Source organism: Ictidomys tridecemlineatus, chromosome 3, assembly GCF_052094955.1.
Source record: "Ictidomys tridecemlineatus isolate mIctTri1 chromosome 3, mIctTri1.hap1, whole genome shotgun sequence".
Taxonomy (NCBI): domain Eukaryota; kingdom Metazoa; phylum Chordata; class Mammalia; order Rodentia; family Sciuridae; genus Ictidomys; species Ictidomys tridecemlineatus.
This window is the reverse complement of record NC_135479.1, coordinates 63,696,133-63,717,742: the sequence shown is the minus strand read 5'-3', so window position 1 is coordinate 63,717,742 and position 21,610 is coordinate 63,696,133. Positions and strand designations below refer to the sequence as shown.

General features: G+C 49.5%; 1 protein-coding gene across 10 annotated transcripts in view; it reads left to right on the top strand.

Annotated features, from left to right (window-relative positions):
- The first annotated feature begins 1,319 nt into the window (after positions 1 to 1,319).
- The window catches only part of Mprip (myosin phosphatase Rho interacting protein), a 133,544-nt gene continuing 113,253 nt past the window's right edge, over positions 1,320 to 21,610 (top strand). For 3 of the 10 annotated variants that reach the window (XM_078043045.1, XM_078043044.1, XM_078043042.1), the window contains exon 1: positions 1,321 to 1,496. In XM_078043045.1, coding sequence (XP_077899171.1) covers positions 1,374 to 1,496 — 123 coding nt within the window. In that variant the 5' untranslated portion in view covers positions 1,321 to 1,373. Of the gene's footprint in view, positions 1,497 to 21,610 lie in introns of all 10 variants that reach the window. The other 7 variants (XM_078043046.1, XM_078043041.1, XM_078043047.1 and 4 more) reach the window with 4 other exon arrangements.

The following is a 21,610-nucleotide window of genomic DNA, read 5'->3' as shown; positions in this document are numbered from 1 at the left end:
GGGAGCCTCTCACTATCTGCTTCAGTCCACCCTGATGCTCCTGGAAGCCAATCTCATTCTCCTACAGGGTACATTTCCCCCTTCCCTCTTAATCCTACACACCCTTCTGCCTGTGCCTTTCACAAGCGTCTCCAGGTTCTCTTGGCCAAGAGACTGGACAGTGGAGGGCCTGGAGTGACAGATCGGCGCCCCCTTCCCTAGCAGAATGACCCTGCACAAAATCACCCTTCATTTCCTCCAACCCATCACCAAGAAAAGAATGCCTAGCTCAGGACCTGGCAGAGAGTCAGCGTTCTCCCATAATAGAACTAGCAGCTCCGGGAGGCTGGCTGACATCTTCTCTTAGTCATCCCTGGAAACATTACCTCCCTATGACTTAACCGCTCCCCGCGTCTCAGTTTTTCTCATCTGCAAAATGGGAGCGATCGAGGAGAGGTGGCGAAACTTGCAGGAGCCAAAGCCTTGGGAGTACTTGGAAACCAGTATCCACTCCTGATGAACCATGCAAACTAGGACCCCACGACGTTTCCGAGGTGCTCCCCGAATCCGCTCGCACTGTCCCGCGGCACACGCCGAGAGAAGGGCTGGACTGGAACCGAGGGGGGTTTGCGGAGAGAGCCAGCCAGAGGTCGGCCCCGCCTTCAGCTTCCCCCTCCCGCCCCTCTGGCTCCCCCCGCCACCCCGCCTCTGCAGCTGTCAGGCCCGCTGGCCTCGGCGCCAGTCCACCAAACCTGAACGTCCCAGGCCGGCGCCCCCACCTTCCTCCTCGGCTGCACAAGTTACCTTGCGCTAGGGCGCTCTGGGCCCTGCCCCCCGACTGCTATTGGCCCAGGGGTTTCTTTGTTAGCGGGAGCGCACGGCCGCTATTGGCTGGCGGGGTTGCCGATCACTTCGGTGCGGGCCCCGCCCCGCGCGCCCGGCGCCCGCCCGCGCCGCCCGCCCGCCCGCCCGCCCCGCCCGGAGTGCGCGAGGCGCTCCGCTCCCGTTTGCAGCGGCCGCGGGCGCCCAAAGCAGCGGCAGCGGGGGTGACCAGCGGGGGCCGGTGGTGACCGGCGCCTGAGAGGCGGCCGCGGCGGCGGGAGGCAGAGGCCAGGGGGCTGCGTCCATGGGCCCGAGGCGGCCGGGCGGCGGCAGTGCGGGCGGGCGCGGGGCGGCGCGCGCTCTGTGAGGCCCGGCGGCGGCGGCGGCGGCGGCGCGGCAGCCTCGGCGTGCGGCGAGCCGGGCCGCGGGAGAGGCAGGGCCGGGCCCGCGGCGGGGGCCGGCCGGGGATGCGGCGGCGGCTGCGCTGAGCCCCGACCCGCCGGGAGCGCGCGGGCCCGGCCTGCGGCGCCGCCGCCGCCGCCGCCGCCGCCGCCGCTGCCGCTGCGACGACCATGTCGGCGGCCAAGGAGAATCCGTGCAGGAAATTCCAGGCCAACATCTTCAACAAGAGCAAGTGTCAGAACTGCTTCAAGCCCCGGGAGTCGCATCTGCTCAACGACGAAGACCTGACGCAGGTGAGCGGCGCGGGGACGCGGGGGGGGGGGCGGGCGACCCTGGGGTCCTGGAGCCCGGAGCCCCGCGTCGCGCGCCCCTGAGGCGGGCCAGGGCCGGGGCGCCTCTGAAGGCCGTGGGGGGAATAAAAATGGAGCAGGAAAAAAAAGAAAAAATGTATGCGTGAGTGCTGGGGCTGGGGCTGCGGCTGGGGGGTGGAGGAGGACGGATAGAGTCAGGACAAAGGGAAAATCCTCAAGTATGCCGAAAAATAACATCCTTTCCCGTTCCCACAACCCTGCCGTGTGATTCATGCCTTTTTTTTTTGGGTGACTCAAAAATGCCTGTTTTCTCCTCCTAGGAACAAAGCGCCTTGGGAATTGCTTGATGTTTGGCAGGGACCCCCCCAACCCCCACCCCCTTTTCCACCCTGCACCCACAGACTCTTGTATTGGGGACTCAAGACTGTCCAGGGATTGGCTTGTCTGGGTGGACCCTGCATGCATGGCCTTCTGCCTTGTGGGACCCATCCTGACCTAAATCCTTGTCACCCTCGGGGACAGAAGAGAGGCGAGGGTCTCCAAGTCTGGGGTGGAGGGTCTCCAAGTCTAGGGAGGAGGCTCTTGCTTTTGAACTTCCACTGAAAGGACATTTTGTTGTTGTTGTTGTTGTTGTTGTTGAAGGGAGAGCAAGGGCCTGCACTCCCCGCCCCCCCCCCCCAGCCTCTCCAGTTCTTGGTCAAGGACTGGGAATGAGAAGACCTAGGGGTTCCAGCTAAGATGTGGTTCACTCCTCCAGGCTTATCTGTCAGTTGAAGGCTTTAGTAGCTCCCAAACTTGCATCAGAGTCAAGACACCAAAAACACAGCGTTGGTTTAGGGACTGCAGTCCCTGGGGAACCCTTGGGAACCCCTGCACAGGTGGATTTCAGGCCTTGTTTGCCCCTCCTTGGTTTGGACCTGTGCACCCTGGCTCACCCTCTCACCCCTAGTCTCCATCCTCTTCAGAGCTTTCTCTCAACTCCCTGAATGAGGCCAGGGGAGCTCCCTTCACATTCCAGTCCGGTGTGACCTAGTTGTAGCCACTCCTTTTGCAAAAGAACCCCCTTAGACAGAAAACATGGCTTTGAAGTGTTCTGGCCTGTTTTTGATGCCACTTAAGTACAAGCATGGTTTGACTTGTTTACAGGGCAGACCGGAGCAGGGTGGTAGGGGCAGGGGTTATGGCCCTGGATGCGGTGGCTTTCTCTGAGGTCAGGTTTCCACCAGCCGAAAGGCCAAGAAGCTTTACCCAAACTCAAGGCCTTAGCTGCAGGTCGTCCTGGGAAGTGCAGTGCTCCAGAGGTGTTCTGGAGGGGAGGGGGGTGGCCTTTCAAGAGAGGAAAAACTTGATTTCCTCTTTTCATCTTGATGCTTTTTTTTTTTTTCTTTCTGGGAAGCAGTTCCTATGGTGAAGAGGAGTGGGGAGACTTTGTTTCCAGTCTTGGCTGTCACTCTCAGTGGTGTGACCTTGAACAAGTTCTTTTAGCTCTGTATTATTTTAATTTCCTTATCTGTAAGTTGGTCAGTGGCTTACTTCCCTCATGGAACTGTTGTGTAAAGCAAGGAATGATATTTAATTCAACTTTTTTCCCCCCTCTAACAATTTAACAAACAAACAAAAAACTGGTCATAGAAGAGCCAACTTTAAGAAGTTTTGGGCTGTTTTGAGAGAGGCTTGAAAGTTGCCTGGTTATTCTAAGCACCTGCCCAAATTGATAAATTAGGTGTTTATACCATAGGTGGCTGGTTTTTTTTTAATTTATTTTTTTAATTTTTTTGATTCTTAAGCTTGGATACACTAGAGTGGAATTTGCATGCTTGAGTAGAAGTTGTTAAATATTTTTTTTAAAACAATCTGTTGATTATTAATTGGATTCAAGGGTAGAGGAAAATTTGAAGTACTGTACTCTTTCAGTGTATTCAAAGTTGAATTGTGGATTTTGAAACAGGCCTGAGACCTCCAGGGCACAACTGGAATGATAGTTCCTGAAATAATGAGTGGGGTTATTTGTGCTGGGAGAGATTAGCCCAGCCTTCTACCTCCTGGGATCTTTCAGGAAGAAACTGCTCTTGAAAAGAGAGGAGGGAAACTCGGGGCTGTTGCCAACAGCTTCACTGCTGCTCTGTGCATCCGGCGGCCCTCCCCCAGCCTCTTGCTCTCTCTCATCCTTATGGCTCCATTAGAAAACCTGAGCCAGTCAGTTCCCATTGGTCTCTCCCAAGCCCCTGCTTCCTTTTGCCCCTCCCTGCCCCGGGCTTATTTTAGACAGTCCAAGCTGGAAGATACATCAGCAGCCACGGAGGCCACCCTCTCTTTAATAGGCCTGGACACTGGGCCCAGGGAGGAGGGACAGCTTTTGCTCTTGGGATGTCATCTTCCCAGGGCGGACATTCCTCAGAACATCCTGATTTGAGCTCTATTTCCTCAGCTGTGGGTTTTGTTGGTTGGTTGGTTGGTTTTCCCCTAGAGAGGTACAAGAGCTCTTCCAGGGCCTGTATTCTGGCATCAGACCTGGAAGGGACCTGGAGATCAGCTGATCTTACCACTTTCTCTTGCCGGTGAGAAGACTGAAACCTGGAGAAGAGAAACAACTTGCCTAGTGTAGGGAGAGAGCCAGGATCCTTAAGTCCTCGTTCTTTGTCCTACCGCTGTTCAGGGTCTACAGTGGCCATCCCATGAGCACATCCTGAGGGCACTAATGTCAAGGATGATTATGTTGCCAGTGTAGATTTGGGACAGAGGAGTTCCTTGCCTTCTTCTCACCACTGGAATTCAGAGTGGTCTGGGTTAGGTACGAAGCCACAGTTAGTTGTTACTTGTCATCCTGTCCTGCAGTCCCTCTGCCCTCCTGTGCATTTCTCTGTGTACATATGAACACAGATATGCTTTTAAACCTGAATTGTGTTCATGTATTTCCAATTTCTTTTCCTGTTTAGGAATATCTCAGAGCTCTTTTCATGGTGTTACATATAAATATATCAATATTGTTTTGCCTGTTAGACCACTAAGGATGTGCTGTGATTTAACCCATTCCCTGATTGATGGACATCAAGGTTACTGATGAGTTTTGCTGTTATAAATAGTGAATGTTTCAGCATACAGTGTTATAAATGTTTTTGGGCATGTGTGCGTGCGTGCGCAAATGCAAGTATTTCTCTGGGGGCAGATGCCTAAAAATAGAACGGCTGGGTTGACATCCAGTGCGTTAAATTTTTTTTTTACAGATACCACCAAATTGCTTTCCAAAAAAGGCTATGTCATAACATTTCCAGGGCTGGATATTATCAAATGATTTAATTCCTTAATAATTTCCCAAATTACATGAGGTTAAGTCTCTCCTTATAATATTTGAGTGTTTTTGTTTCTCTTGTGGATTACTTGCTTGTTTGTCCATTTTTTCATTGATTTCATTTTCCTCCTGTCCCCCATTGATTTGTGTATGCTTTAGGTCATTGGGGTCTGTGGACTTTTTTTGTAAAAGGCCAGATACTAATATATTTTAACCTTTATGATCTCTGTGGCAACTTTGTGGTCATGGTACAAAATGAGCTGTAGACAATATATAAACTAATGAGTATGACTATGTTTCAATAAAATTTTATTTACAAAAAAAAAAAAACAGGCAGCTGGCAGGATTATTCCTGTGAGCCATGGTTGCCCACCCTCCTCTAGATAGAAATTTGCTGTTATATATGGCAAATATTTTTTCCGAGTGTCATTTGTCTCTTTATACATGGTTGTTTTTCTTATGAAACTGGGAATGTAGCTCAGTGATAAGAGTATGTGCTTGGGCATGTACAAGGCCTTGGGTTCAGTCCTCAGCTTCAAAGTATAAAGTAAGATACAATGAACACAGTTAAATCTCTGTTATCCTTTATAGCTTGCAGTTTTAATCTCATGTAGGAAGGCCTTCTTGCCAAAGTTTATTAAATAGTCACTAATATTTTCTTAGTTATTTTATAGTTATTTTTACACTTTTAAAATTTGTCAGATTTAGTCTTCAGGAAAATCACTGTGGCTAGAGGCAGAAGTAGTGGAGCTCTGAGAGAGGTCCAGGCGGGTTGCTATATATTCTCCAGACCATTGCTGGGAGGTGGTGACCTTGGGGATAAGGTCTTGATTCTCCAGACCAGTGATGGGAAAGGGTGACGTTGGGGATAAGGTGTTGTGGTGGAGTACAGGTGGGATTGAGGAAAGGGGTATGTAGAAGCGCCTTCAACACAATATTGAGGATAACAGATTTAGAGTAGATGTGGGGATGGGGGGAGGGCCTCAACTACTGTGGTATATTTGACCTTGTGGTAGTGAATGCCTATTATAGTACTTAGTGGAGTGACCCACTCAAAAAGTAGGAGATGATGGTTAGGGCTTTGGTGAGGGTGGGGGCTAGGGTTGGCTATGTGAAGGTGGTTGCTGAAGTCCTAGGAGTGAGTGTGACCACTGGGGGAGGGGGAGCAAGCTATGGGAATCCCCATGTGATGGGCCCACAGAAGAGAGGGAGGGCAGGGTAAGCTGGGAGGTGGATCAGAGATTGTTGGTGGTTAGTGGCAGAAGCAGGTTTGGAGTACAGAGTCCTCAGCCTCCAGCCTGGGTGTGGGTCTTCTGGGTCCACAGTGGGTATGGACCTGATGGGGCGTCTCATTCTCTTACTGTGGGAGGAGCTGTTGCATTTGGATTGCATTCCTGACCCATGCCTTTCCTTGTTTCATCATGGGGCGTGGCTGGATCTTTTCCTTCTTGAGGGCTCAGTTTCCCCAACTGGTAATGAAAGTGGGCTTGATCTTTCCCACGACTCTCAGTCTTCCTGGTTTGATACTGCCATGGCTGCCGGGATCCTTGACATAGATGGGTGGGCTAGGACCAAGTCTCAGTGGGGCATTTCTTCAGGGGTACCTTTACTCCTGTGATATTCTTAGAAGTTCCAGGGCACAGAACTTTTTTTTATCTGACCTGGCATTTATTTCAATATATCATGCCCACACTTTCTAGAAGAAGTATAATTTATGGGTGGGTTGGCGCATTGTTTGGCAGGGATATGTCAAAATCTCAGACACACAAAATCCCAGGCACACAAAATCCCATTACAAATGGCCAACAAGCACATGAAAAGATGCTCACTGTCATCAAGAAAGTGCAAATCAAGACCACAATGAGATACCATTAAGATAGCTAGAATTCTAAAAACAGAATTTACCAAGTGTTGGTGATGATGGGAAGAAATTGGAACCCTTGTGAATTGCTGGTAGGAGTAAGATGGTGCAGCCATTGTTTTGCGGCTCCTCAAGAAGTGAAACAGAATCCTCATGAAGCTAGCAGTTCCACTCTGAGATACATGCTCAGAAGAATTAAAACCATGTATGTTCATATCAGTACTTACATAGGAATGTTCCTGAGAGCACTATTCAAAGTAGCCAAAAGGTGGCAACAATCTAAATGTCCATCAACAAATGGATGAGTGGGCAATTTGAGTATTTGTACAATGAAATGTCACTTGTTCTAAAAGGTCACAAAGTACTCAGACATGCCACCACACGGATGAACCTAGAGAACATGATGCCAAGTAAAAGGACCACACATAAAAGGGCATATAGTGTATGATTCCGTATGAATGAAATGTCCAGAACAGGTAAGTCCATAGAAACTGAAAGCAGATTAGTGGTTGCCAGAGGCTGAGGGAAGGGCCGGGAGGAGGGACTGCTAATGGGATTGGGGTTCTGTTTTGAGGGTGATGAAATGGTTTGGAACTAGATGGAAGCACTGGTTGCACAACATTATGAAATATACTAAATGCCACTGAAAAGTTCATTTAAAATTGTTGATTTTATGTTCTGTGAATTTTATTTCAATTAAAAAAAATGTGCAAGAATCACTCCACACCCGCCCCCCCATCTGTCCTCTGTTCCTTGTTTTACCTGAAGAGAATATCTGATTGTTTCTGGAATCTAGACTAGGGATTAGAATTTTTTCCTTAAAGGGCCAGGAGTAAATACTTAAGGTTTTGTAGGCTAGCAGGTAAAGTTGAGGCATTTATGTAGGTACTTACACAACCATTTAAAAATATAAAAGCTATTCTTGGTTTTGAGCCTTAAAAAGCAGATGGCAGGCTAGATTTGGCATATGTGTGTAGCTTGCCAACCCCTGGATTACACCAGTCCTGTTCAATAGAACTAAAGTGGAAGTCACAGATATAATTTAAAACTTTCTAGTTGCCTTGTTAAAAAATAAAAAGAAACAGGTGAAATAGATTTTTAATTATATTTTATTTGACCTCATATATCCAAAATAGTGTCATTTCGACACATAAAAAAGCTGTGTTTTGCCTTAGGGCACAGTTCAGGTGAGACCAGCCACCTTCCCAGTTGCCAGCAGCCGCATGTGGCCTAGGCCTCCAGTGCTGGCCCATTGCTGGGAAGGCTGTGCCAGTCGCTTCTTCCTTTCTCCGGCTTCCTCTGTGGTGGTGTCCTGCAGATGGCCTAGGGTTGGAGGGTTGCTGAGGTGGTTCTCTTGGACCTATCACTTCTGTTTGTTTCCTGTCCCCATTTTGCAAACTTTTGAGTTTTTTTCCCTGTGAATATGGCATCTTCTTTGGTGACTCCTTTTGATGTGTTTGGAAATTGTCTTTGGGCTATGAGCCCTACCCCTGTTGAGGGCCATGGTTTGAGGGCAAAACAGGAGCTTTCTAACCAGAAACCAGCGGGACTGTCCCCAGGACCACCCTGTGGGGGTGAGTTTGGGGGACAGGCTGCTAGTGTAGTAGTCTTCTGTGGCTCCCTCTCAAACCCTGCATTCCTGGCCATGTGACTGCTGTCTTCCATGGCTCTTAGCTCTTCTGTGTCCCTCCAGTGTTTGATGGTTGCCTCCTAGTGTTACTAGCCTTTTACTTGACCTTTTCCTCATTTTCCTTGACTCACAGTAGACGGCAGTCCCAAGACCTGGATTCTCAGAGTACAGTGCAGGGTGACCCAGGAACGTGACTTAGGTGCCCACTTTCTGATCATAGGCAGGACATGGTGTGCCCACGGAACCTGGAGTCCTGAGCATCTCTGCTCTTGGCAATTTATACTGAGAGTGTGCTAGTATCTTCTGTGGAGAGGAGCCTTAGTTTGGGCTATCTTGTGACTATTAGGACCTTCAACCTGTGTAGCTGAAATCAAGAAGTTTGATTTCAGTGTTTGTCTTTGAACTGCCCCCAGTCTGCCATTTAGTCTTGAAGAAGGAGAGAGCCCTGCAGCCAGGCAGAGGGGAGCACATCCTGCTGCCCATACCCCTTGCTCTGTGCTGGTGGAGCAGGGCCAGGAGCTGGAGCATTGATGCTAACTTGGAAGCTTTCGACCCAAGAAAACAGACCTTTCTTTTATCCTGGGAAACTTGTTCTCCAGGCTATCCTTTCCCCTCTGAATGACACAGTTGGACCAGTTCAATGGCTTTCATTAACTTTGGAGCCTTTTACTGGTTCAGAAATTCTATGTATCTCACCGGAAAAGCAACAGGACTCTGGGTGGTGGGTGAAGCCTGGAACCCTGCCTCGCCCCAGGGCACTTGGGTTGTGTGTGTTTGTGTGTGTGTGTGTGGGGGGGAGGCTGTTAGTGGGGCAGGTTTGAAAACTCTGCCCCAGGTTTTGTGCTTGTTCCAGTTTCAGCAGTTTCCGCAGCTGCCTTGGGATGGAGCTACCGCCGTTCTTCTCCACCACTCCCATAGTATCACCCCTTTCTTTGGGGGTGAGGGAGCCTGGCGGGTCGATTTGCTGGCATTTTGTCTCTGGAGACTGGAATCTTCCAAACCATTCATTGGTTTTCTCAGTCAAGGTCATCCTAGTTCACATGAAACCACAGCCTGGTGTGTGTTTTTTTTTTTTAGCTGAAGTATTATTTTTTTATACCTTTATTTTATTTATTTTTAGGTGGTGCTGAGGATCGAACCCAGGGCCTCACAGGTGCTAGGCCAGCACTCTACGGCTGAGCCACAACCCCAGCCCTGTAGCCTGGTTTTTGCCTGGAACCTGTAACCCTTCCAGCTCCTTCCTCTCCTGGGGCTCAGCTTGGGGCTTGCATGTTGCAGTGGACAGTGACCTTTTCTGATGTCAGGGCTGTCGCAATGGCGGTCTGCACAGGAATGGGCCTGTGGTATCACTCTGAGCTTCCACATACTGAATCAAATGTTGGATCCCATGATCTCACACAGGCCTTAGGAGCCAGCAGGGCTGGTGACAGCATGGTCCCTGGCAGAGAAGGGGTCACTGAATTTTGGAGAGTTTGCGTGACCCACTCAGAATCACCAAAGCTGCTCCATAATGGGGCTGTGATACAGAGCTTGCTTCCACAAGACTCTCAGACCAGTCTTCACAACGTATCTGAGCTTGCTTCCCTGCCACTGGGAGGGCCACTTTGACTTACAAACTTAGTACTGTTTCTGTGTGGCTGGGGCAGGTTGGTAGTAGAGCTGGTGTATTACCGAATAAATTGCAGCTGTGAGTTCCTAGCCCTGGGAGAAAGGATCTGCTGTGCCCCCACCCGTTCCCTCCATTAAGCAATCGAGGGATTGTCTCTACTTAGCAGAGGGAGCAGCTGAGACTGGAGAGGTTCAGTGACCTGTCTAGGTCATAGGAAGGCCAACATGGGTTTTTCCAAAGTCCTGTTTGGCCTCTGTGTACCTGATAAGGCTAACCTTTGCTATCAGGAACAGGGCCTGGCCCTAACTTGGATTCCTGAGTTCTGGGGTGTGGGTCTGTGTGGGGTTGGTACAGGGCTGTGCACAGTTTATTACTCAGGTCTCACCTCTTCTCAGCCAAACAGAGTCCCATGTCCCCCAGACAGGCTGTTGGCCTGTGGCAGTGACCACACCTTTGGTGTAGCCCTGAACAGGAAGCACTTTTTTTTTTTTCCCTGAGAGAGGAATTCAGAGTCCGGAAATAGCCACAGCCTCGATCTCCCACAAATTCTGAAACACGTTTTTTGGGGGGGATACTGAGGTTTGTACTCGGGGGTACTCAACCACTGAGCCACATCCCCAAATCTATCTTGTATTATATTTAGAGACAGGGACTTACTGAGTTGTTTAGCCCTTCATTTTTGCTGAGGCTGGCTTTGAACTCGTGATCCTCTTGCCTCAGCCTCCTAAACCACTGGGATTACAGGTGTGCGCCACCGTGCCTGGCCTGAAGCACAGGTTAACAGACCTAGGAGGCTCTGGTGCACTTTCCACATGCATTTTCTTACCTCTTTCTGGTCCTGCCCATAGCTGAAGTAGGAGCAGCTGAGCCAGAGAAAGGGACCCCATCTTCAGGATCCTTGGCCCACACCCAGAATCTCATTGTCAGTACTGGGTGAGCCTCTAGAGGTGCGGCTGCTTCAGAGCCCCATAGGGTCTAGGTGCGGGCATGGCTTATGCTTGGGATGTGCTGTGACCTAGAACTCTGATAGCCCTACATTTCTTTCAGTGTGCCAGGTAAGAGAAGTGAAATAGTGGGGAGCAGGGGCTTCCAACTCACTGCTGGTTCACGTCCAGCATTTTCCATGCTGATTGAACATTAGATAACTAATGCCCTCATCTGAGAACTAGGAGTTATGATAACACCCCTCTTTGGATGCCAGTGAGGATTATGGAAGATGTGGGCAAGATTTTTGTGAACTTTAGGATGCATAGGAAGAGCTGAGTTCGTAAATACTAGGTCATAGAGTGGGTGCCCAGTAAATGGGGTACATTTTGTAAGCACTGACCATACAGCAAGATCCTCTCTGGGAATATGGGCCCTGCCCTTGGGTCACACTCAGTGTGTCGGTCTAACATTTGCTCTTGAAAGTCCACTGTGGCTAGGCCCTGGGCCAGCTGGGGCACATGCCACGCAGGGAGTGGCAGGTGTCCCTAGAGCTAAACAGAGGATCGGATATTCAAGTTAGAGGGACTTTGGGGATCTTGAGTTCCAAACTGAAGCTACAATTGAGAAAATGGGCCCAGTTAGGGGACCTGCTACCATGATTTTGTGGGAGGGTTGGCTCTCAAACCTCTATTTCTGTCTACCCCCAGCCCACCAAACGTAAGCCCCAAAGCCCAGCCGTCTCTGACCTGTCTTCCCATAGCCTTTACCAGTCACTGTTCTTGGAGGCAATAGAGCCTCTGCCAAGGAAACTTAAAGACAGTCCAAACAAGTAGAAGCCTCCCTTTTATAGAGCCTGGGAAGGTTTTCTCACAGACAGATAGATGTCACCTGGGCAGACAGAGCCTACTGCTTCCCAGCTGCACATCTGCCTTCCTGCCTGGAAGCCCGTGAGGACTTGGACTTCCTGGAGGGCTTGGCTGGCTCCCATGGCCCTGCAGCCTCCTGTGGTGGAGGTTTTCCTGGACTGAACTCTAGGAGCAGTTGGCATGTTCTGGATTATTTATTGTACTGGTGGTGTTATTCATAACTAACAGAAATCACTCTGTGCCAGTTCACTGTTAACTCATTACCTTCACAGCAGCCTGGTAGGTAGAGAGATAAGCAGACTGGGTGGGGAGAGGCAGTGCACTTCAGTGGGAGAGCTGGGTGAGGCCTCTTTACTCTGTCCCACAGACTGAGAGGGCTCGGAAGGCCTTCTGGCCTAGTGCTGACCTGCTGGGAGGGGTGGGGCTGCAGGCTGTGATTTGGACTGTCCTTGTTTAGACTTCCTGTCTCTTTCCTTCCTCATCCCACTCTCCTGCCCTACCTGTTTCTTAGTGGGAAGGGCAGCTTTTTGTGGAACAGGGCATGACTCTTCCCTGCAAAGCTGTTGCCCCATGAGTTTGTCCCCACGCATTCTCCAGCATTCCTCCTTTTGCCACGAATGGCGTCATGTTCCAAAAATCCCGCGGTCATGGGCGTGCTGTCAAGACCAAACAGGGAAGAGGCTTTTTAAAATGTCCCCCTGCCCCCCACTCCAGCTGCTGGAGTCCAGGGAGGAGCCCAGGCAGGGGTAGGGCTTGCAATGCCTCGTGTGGGCAGAGGCGTGGAGGAGAGGATGAGCATGGCCAGCAGCCTCCAGCCTGCCCTCTAGGTACTCAGGGTGCTGAGGACTGCTGCGGGTTTTATTCTTGTTTGTGTTCTTTGGGGTGAAATTCATATGACATAAAATTAGCCATTTTAAAGTGTACAATTTGGTTGCATTTTAGTACATTTGCAGTGTTGTGAAACAGCCACCCCACTCTAGCTGAAAACATTTTCTGTGCCCCAGAAGGACACTCATGATCACGAAGTTATTCCCTTCTCCTTCTCCTCAGGCCTCAGCTGCTATGACTCTGTTTTCTATCTCTGGATTTACCTATTCTGGAAATTTCCTTAAAATGGAATCATACAATGTGTGACCTTTGGTCTGGCTTCTTACTCAACATGTTTTGGGGGTTCATTCTCCTAGTGGTACAGGTCAGAATTTTATGGCTGAATATTTTCCGTTGTGTGGATGTACCACATTTTGTTTATCATTCCTCAGTTGTTGGATATCTGGGTTGTTACTACCTTTTGGCAGATGGGAAGAAGCTGCTGTGTGCATTCATGTACAGGTGTTGGTTTTTTTTTTTTTTTGGGTGCTAGGGATCAAACCCAGGGATTTATGGGTGCAAGACAAGCACTGTACCAACTAAGCTGCGTCCTCAGCCCTCATGTACAGGTTTTTGTTTGTACATCTCTTAGCTCTTTTGGGTAGAGACCTGATCTTTTCCTAATGGTAGAGACTGGTCTGCAGCATTTCTGCCATTGAGCTTTGGTTGAATCAGCACAGCAGTTGGCCTGCAGCCCTTTGAGTGGGAGGATGGAGCTGGTGGTGGACCCTGCAGGAAGCTGTATAAATCCCGATGCTCCTCACTTGGTGCATCTGGGATGGGAAACTGGGTCTGAGGGCACCCCTTTGGTTGTAAGCACTGGTATAGCTCGAAGATGCTGGCACAGGAGGCTGAGTTGTGTGCAGGGTTGGCTCAACCACGTGGAGGTCTCTTCTTTTTTTTTTTGTCTAGCCTGAAAACCCACTAAGCTGCAGAGATAAGTTGAGCCTTAAGTATTGTTGGGAGAAGGGCTGAAGGGGGTAGGCCTTAAAGGCAGGATAACTTAGGGAGATTTGGATCCACTTGAGTGCAAGGGGCCCGAGAGTTGCTGGTGCGGGGCCCACAGTACCCGATATCAGGCCCCAGAAGATCCTGGGGTTGGCTGGAGGGAAAGACCTTTAGTGTCCTGTTGGTTATGGTGTTAACCAGTTTTCTGACTTTCTTTGACAGCAGCACACCTCATCTCTTGAAACAAAGCATGAAACTCTCATGTATGATATGTGGAAGCTTTTGTGTTAAAGACCGGGAGGAGGAATGACTCTGCCTGAGGCACCCCATCCCTGTCTCCCACCCCACAGCCTGCAGTGGCCCCTGAAGCATAGTCTCTGGGGGGCTTCACAATCTCATCATCATTGATTGACTTCAATGCCTTCAATAATAGTTTTAGTAGAATGAAATATGTATACAAAAAAAAGTAGATAGCATGTGTACCGTCAGAGCATCCTTTGATGGTGTCTGGGATGCCATCTTTTCCCTCAGAGGTCCCCCTGAACTGTTACTGGAGGTGGCAGATGAGGCTCAGGCCAGTGAGCCCCACATTATCCTTCAAGTGACAGTTGAGCAGTTCCAGGGAAGCGGGACAGGTGCACGTTCCACAGGGTCCCCTGCATTTCTGTCTCGTAACCCTCCCATGGGACAGTGATCTCTGTGGCACAGTTGAGGTGCTTTGAACATGCAGTGTGTCAGTCCCCTGTGGGAGGTGGGACCCAGGGGGCGCTCCCTGACTGTGGGAGCAGGTTCTGCCTCCATTGGGCCTTCTCCCCGAGGCAGAGGCAGAAGCAGAGGCTGAGGCTGGCATCCTGGGGAGGAAGGTGGTTCTGTCTGCCTGTTGTCTGGGAGCCTGTTTGATTTCCACTTAGACTGTAGGTAACACAGCTACTGGAAGAAGTCTGGGTTAAGATGTCGCCTTTTAAGGCAGTGCTGTCATGTGGAAAGGACTGGAGTAGAAACCAGGAGGTGGTCATAAAAGTAAGTTTGTGTTTGGGCTGGCAGGAACCGGACCAGCGCAGTTAGAGAGGCAACTCTGGGTAGCTAGCGGGCGGGTGATTGGGTAGGTCAGTGCTTCTCAGACTTTGGCTTCTGGACCCCTTTACAATCTTGATTATTGAGGCCATCAAAGTTGATGTGAATATGTTTTGTTTATGGGAATATGTCTCTTGGTACTTACTATATTAGAAATTAAAATGGAGACATTTTAAGATACCTATGGCTCATTTAAAAATAACAAATCTGTTTACATGTTTATATAAGCAACATAATTTTCTGAAAAATAACTTTTCTAAACTAAAAGCAGTCGGCTGAGAAGAGTCACATTATTCTACCTTTTTGGAAATTGCTTTCGCATCCATCTGATGAAAGGCAGCTGGATTCGCCTACCCTCTGCAGTCATCCTTTTGCAGTATCAGGTTGTGTGGTTTTGGGGCAGGCTCTGCTGTATGCTCGTGAACCAATAAGAGTGAAAAAGGCAGTGGTGCCTTAGCATTTTTATAAAAATAGTTTTGGCTCACGAATCCCCAAAAGGACATCAGAGACTCCTACACTTTGAGAACTGCTGGTCTGGCTCAGGCTGGACTGTATTCCTGAAGACCCCACACACCTGGCACACAGCCCAGCCCCTGCCAGCATGGATCTGATGAGGGTGCAGTGTGATTGAGACTTGATTGAGGATCAGGCCAGTGGGCATAGGGCTGGCGGAGGGGGGCAGGACACGGAGCCCAGTGACTGTGGATGGGTGTCTCTTCTGGTGGCTGGCATGCTCAGACTGGCCCATTTTTTCTTCCTGCCTTTAGGGGCTCCTGGGGAATTAGTGAAGTGCAGGCGCGAGGTGCTGGCTCTCAGGAAGGGCTGAAGACAGAAGTCGCAGAAGTTCATGTGTCATGACTCCACTTACATGCACTGTCCAGAACAGGCAAATCTGTAGAGAGCACAAGACCGGAGTGGGAGAGATGGCAGGTTTAGGAAGTGATTACTAAAAAGCACATATTTCCTTTTTGTGGTGATAGAAATACTTCTAAAATTGCCTGTGGTGATGCTTGCACTATAAACTGTTAAATTGCAGATGGATGAATTGTTTGTGAAATGTATTTCCAGAAAAGTTATATATAAAAATACCCCAAGTAGTTACCACCCCAATTTTGGTTTGGGCTCATATTTATGTTTTGCCAAATCATTATAGGAGGACCCTAGTTTAGGGACAACCAGATCTATGATTTTTCAACTTTACATTCTTTGTAGGTGTTGGTGGTATGTTCAGCATTCTGTTTCTCACATTCAGTGCAGTATTCATTACATTCATGAGCTATTCAGTGCTTTATGATAAAGTAGCCTGTGATTTTGCCCAAATCTGTGGGCTAATGAAAGTGTTCTGAGCATGTTCACGGCAGACGAGGCCTAGCCCTGGTGTTTGGTGGGTCAGGTGTAGTCAGTGAACTTTCAGCTTAGGGTGTTTTCAGTTTATGATGGATTTATCAGGGTGTCACTTCATCATAAGTTCAGGAACATCTGTATTTGACATGCCTTTATTTTGTGTCCTCCTGTCATTTTCTGTTTGACATTTGCAACTAATATACAGCTAAAGCTACTGATTCTATTTCCGTCACTTCGGGTTCCCAGGAATGCGGTCATGATATTGGCCCCCATATGTGAGTTCATGTCACACACACACACACACACACACAGGTTGAGTTCAGCTGTGTTGAGTGGTCAGCGTGGAGAAAACTCTGCTGAGCTGTAGTCATTGTCTTACTGACTGGCTAGGTAGGTGTCTTTACCTCCACTCTTGCTGCTCCTGACCTGGTGGAAGGGTTGGGGCTCTGTGGCAGCTCTGGGGGAGTGAGCCTCTTGGGATGTTCCTTTCTTCCTCCACCCCCACCCCAGTGTTGCCTGAAGGAATGAGCCCATCACCCTCTGCGTACTGGCATGGCTCCTTGTCAGTTTTCTGCAGGCTCAAGCTTCATTTCTGAGGTGGTCCTTTGCTCACTCCCACAGAAGTCTCCTAAATGCCCCCTTTGCTCCTGGTGCCCAGTTCGTGTCCCTGTACTCCACCTTACATGCCTTTGTTTTGGCTCAGTGGCCTTAAGATCTTTGTATCTGGGAGCTTTGTCTTGGACTCCAGTGGCACATGTTGGCAAACTGTATTTTGGGGAGGTGAGCAACCTGTGTGCAGCCTGCAGGGACAGGGATGGGAACAGCCACTCTCCTGAGTTCTGGCACCAGAGATCCTAGGCCCTTTTTGTTCCCTGGAGCATCCCAATTTGTGTGGTATGTGACCTCAGTATGCTGTATATGAAGCTCCCAGCTCATTGGTCTAATTCTCTCTGGAGCAGGGTGCAGGTGGTAGCGGGCGCTTACGCTTCATGTGGGGAAAGTTCCTTCCAAAGAAGAGCTCATATTTCCTGTCAGCTTCCTGGACTTCTGGACACCCAGGCTTGCAGGGAGGAGGTCTGGTTGGCTCATCCACAGGGCTGACTGCAGGGTTCCTTCTGTGTACTCTCCCTGGTGATGCACTTTGGGCCGTGAAAGGCCTGAACCCTGGCCTAAGACTCCAGGGTTTGACCCCAGTTGCAAGGGAAGACCTCTGCTGGCCAGGACAAGACCCCCCTCCCCCGACCCCACGCCCAAGGATGTCTCACTTGGGTACAGGTCCCTGCAGGTACCAGTCTTTATCTTCCAGCCTTCATCTTGGGAGAGGCATGCAGAGGTCAGAGGTTGTCTGGTGGGTGAGGGACAGGCTGTGGAGCCTGGTGGCCTCTGTTCCCATTCTGCTTCTGCCACTTCTAGCTCTGTAGCCTTTGAAGGCTTTGTAGTTCCCTTGTGTCCTTGGTTTCCTTGGATGATGAGTGGAGGCAGTGATGGTACGTACTCAGAGATTTATTATGAAGATTAAAAATACATGAATATAAAGTGGCTGGAACAGTGGCAGGACAACGGGGGTAAGGAAGGAGGAGCAGCCCAGAGGCGACCAAGGAAGGAAACCACGGGCCTTTTAGCAGTGTCCCCCCGTCCACTCAAGTGGAGGTGCGTCCTGCCTGCTGGTGTGCAGTGGTCTTTCTCACTTGGAAGTCAGGGCTTCTTCCTGGCCACAGGCCCAGTGTTCTGATGACGTTGAACCACTTGTAGAGACTGAAGTGTGCTTCTGAACATCTCCACAGGGGCCCATCCTTCCCTACTGCCTTCATAGGCAGTTTGTAGGTTCTGGAAACTTGTACTGCCAGGAGCTGATGGTGCTGTTTGGGTCCAGAATTACATGGCTATGAAGCCACAGGGCATATTCTTTGGGGCTTAAGACCTTGTGAATGATGCTCAGATAGGAGTTCAGTACATGGGTTGGTCCATGTAGCATTGTGGGAACAAGCCTGTGGTCTCTCAAGGGGTCTGCAGTACGGGCCAGTGCTGGCCTGGCAGATAGTGCTACAGGAGAAGCCCCTCTGGGCACTGCCTCTGAGTGTATGCTCACCCCACTGACAGAGGCATTGGGGCCTACAGCTTTGCGGAGAATCATCTTTCCATGGGTTCATGAGTTTAGAGCCATCTGGTCCTCCCATTGTCCATCTGGGTGGCCACAGGACACAGTGAGGCCTTGGCAGGGTAGGACCTGAGCCCAGACCTGGCTGTTGCTCACATCTCTCATTGTCTTACTGACTTACATCTAAATGTCTTAGGAAGACAGGTGACCTTGAAGTCCCCCATGATTTACGAGCTGGCCAGACGGCATCATTTCTCTTTTTGGAGTCAAAGTGTAGAAAATGTTAAACAGCTTGTTAGCTACTACAAGTATGGCAGTGTCCTCATAGAAACTTTTTCGGGGGGCGAGGAGGAGACAAAGAACTAAACTCAAGATCACGGAAGATATGTCAGCTATAGTTCACAGATCCCCTACTTGCGCATCCACCTTTAGGTGACTCTCTACCCCACCCTGCCCTAACTCTGAGCATTTTTTTACCCCTGTTCTCTCAGCACTGAGATATTGGCCCCATCTGTATGGGGTAGGCTTTCCCTTGAAGAACTTTCACAGGGACCAGCTCTCTGCTTGGAATCTGAGTGGAGTCTGTTGTGCAGGAGCCTGTGTGGGGTTTGTGTGCCCTGTGCCATTCTCAGTCAGGAGCCCTGGGATCCTTGGGCCTGACCTGCATACTGCTCAGAGGCTCTCCCTGGCTACCTGCACTGTGGGGCTCCCTTCCCAGAGCACTGATTTGGTTTCAGTGCCATCTGTGTGCTGGCTGCTACCTATGCCCTAGGGTAGATACTTCTGGCCTTGAGGCATTCTTGATTGTGTACTGACTTAAAACGTGTCTGAGGTGGGACTGTGTTTGATGTGATTTTGTATTTAAATGGTCTGGAAAGGATATATGTGTTTTTCTCTTATTGTAGATGATAAGACCAAGATTTACAGAAATACTATATTTAAATTTTTTTTAAGTTGTAGATGGACACAATACATTTACTTATTTATTTTTGGTACCTGGGATTGAACTCAGGGACACTCAGCCACTGAACCACATTCCCAGCCCTATATTGTATTTTATTTAGAGACAGAGTCTCAATGAGTTGCTTAGCATCTTGCTTTTGCTGAGGCTGGCTTTGAACTCGAGATCTTCCTGCCTTAGCTTCCCCAGCCTCTGGGATGACAGGTGTGCATGGTGCAGAGGATCAAACCCAGTACCTCACATGTGCCAGGCAAATGCTCTACCACTGAGCTACAGCCCCAGCCTCCAGAAATACTGTCTTGCTGTGGGCCATACAATGGGTACCAGGACTTGAACTTGGGCCTCCTTAGTCCCAGGCCAGGATCTTTATACTAAGTATCCAGAGCTGTTTGATCATGTTGGCAGAGACGGAAATATAGAGATTCCCTGCCTTTTGTTCTACTAAGAATGACCAGCATCTCCTCTTCCTGTTTGAAGCCATTCTGCCTGGATTATATCAGAAGCTGTGCATGTATGGTCAGGCAGACATCTTCTCCTCTCCTTAAACAGCAGCTGGATAGTAACACTACAAAGTAATGTGATTTGTATAGTAACATTGCAAAGATGATAAAAAAACAAATCTGCTGGGTGTGGTGGCGCACATCTGTAATCCTGGTGGCTCGGGAGGCTGAGGCAGGAGGATCACGAGTTCAGTGTTCAGCAAAATCGAGGTGCTAAGCAACTCAGTGAGGCCCTGTCTCTAAATAAAATAAAAACAGGGCTGGGGATGGGGCTCAGTGGTTGAGTGCCCCTGAGTTCTATCCCTGGTAAACAAACAAACAAACAAACCAGAACACCTCTAACATTTGCCTGTGGCCCCAACAGTCAATAGTTAGCTGTTTTCTCATTGACTTCTGTGTTATCTTTTTTCTTCTTTAATTTTTTTTTTTTTAGTTGTAGATGGACACAATGCCTTCCATTTTATTTATTTATTTTATGTGGTGCTGAGGATTGAACCTGGGCCCCGTACACACTAGGTTTGTGCTTCACCACTGAGCCACAATCCAAGCCCCTGTGTTATCTTTTCATCACTATAACAAAGTACCTGAAATAGTTAATTTATAAAGAGAAAAGCTTATTTTGGCTTACAAGTTTGGAGGTTTCAGTCTGTGATGAGGTGGACCCATTGCTTTTGGGCCTGTGGCAAGATAGCACATCATGGCAGGAATGCATGGCAGAGCAAAACCACTTACCTTGTGGGAGACAGAAAAGAGTGAAGAAGGGGCTGGCTTCCCACAATCCCCTTTACGAATGCCCTTCCCCAGGGACCTGAAGACCTCCCACTAGGCACTGCCTCTCAAAGGTTCTTCAAAAAAAAGGTTCTAAAGTCCACCGAGACTTTAATACATGGGCCCTTGGGGAACATTCACTTCTTAACTATCGCTGCTCCTGATCATAAGCCATCCTTACGTACTTTACAAACACCTTGACATCCTACCCACATGTCTGGTCTCCTTCTGGGTGCCGCTCAAGGGAGGATCTGTGTGTGCCTCATGATTATACCTTCAACTTCAGAGTGGCTGCTAGGGAGAGCCTACTGAATACCTCCAGGGTTACTGGTCACCAGGACCCAGAGCAGATGAAGCCATGAGGGTCTGTTCAGGAAGTTAGGATTGGATGGGATTGTCGGGCTCATTGTAGCAGGTGGCTTTGTGCTCCTGGAGGGAGTTATGGAGCAGCTTTCAAGTGGCCTGTTTCTGTTGGACATTGGACTCTTCCCACATCATGACTGGAACTTCTTGCTGTGCTCTGTCATTGCTTTAGGTTGAGTCTCTGGCTGCAGACTTACTGTACCAGGAGCACAGCGTGTTGTGGTTCTTAATGCATGTGGCCATGTGCTGCCGAGAGTGCAGGACACCCACAGTGGCCTGACCAGGGACTTGACACGTAGAGGAGGAAGGATTACAAGTTGAGGCTCAGCCCAGCTCTACTGGCAATCTGCTTGCTCTTCAGGGCGCTGATTGTCCCCTCGGTGTTGGGCATTGGCCCATCCTGGTGATTGGCATCTTGTCATGGAAGTCAGAGGTGCAGCCAGGCTCTCCAGGTCCTGGGTAGTACTCCCAATAAGACTGCAGAGCAGTTAGGTTCTGTGTGATGACCAGTAAGTGGAGTCAGCTACCTATGTATTTGATTATTTATTCTCCAGAACCCAGCTTTATACCGGGAACTTAGCTAAACGAAGGCTGGATTCTTGTTTCCTGTTGGGATTGTGTTGTTATAAGAGAGGAGGCAGGAGGCAGGACCTTGGAGGAGAGCAGGAGCTTCTGCAGAGTGGGCTGAGGAACTGACCATGTAGAAATGCTGTGCAAAGCCCAGAGACCTGAAGTGCATGCAAGAGGAGCCGAGCAGAAGGGTCTGTGGAGTGCCTGGGCTGAGCTGAGGGAATGGCAGAACAGCCCTAGCACATACCGCATAAGTGGCTGGCTTTGGGTCAGTTACTGATGCCTAAGGGCATGGAGTCTTGAACAGGCTGTGCGTGGCACTGTGAATCACCTTATCCTGTGAGAGATGTTGGTGTGGGAGGTGAGGGGCACTGCACCGTGGAGGGCTTTCAGCGGGCAGGAGATTATGGGGGCAGAAAGG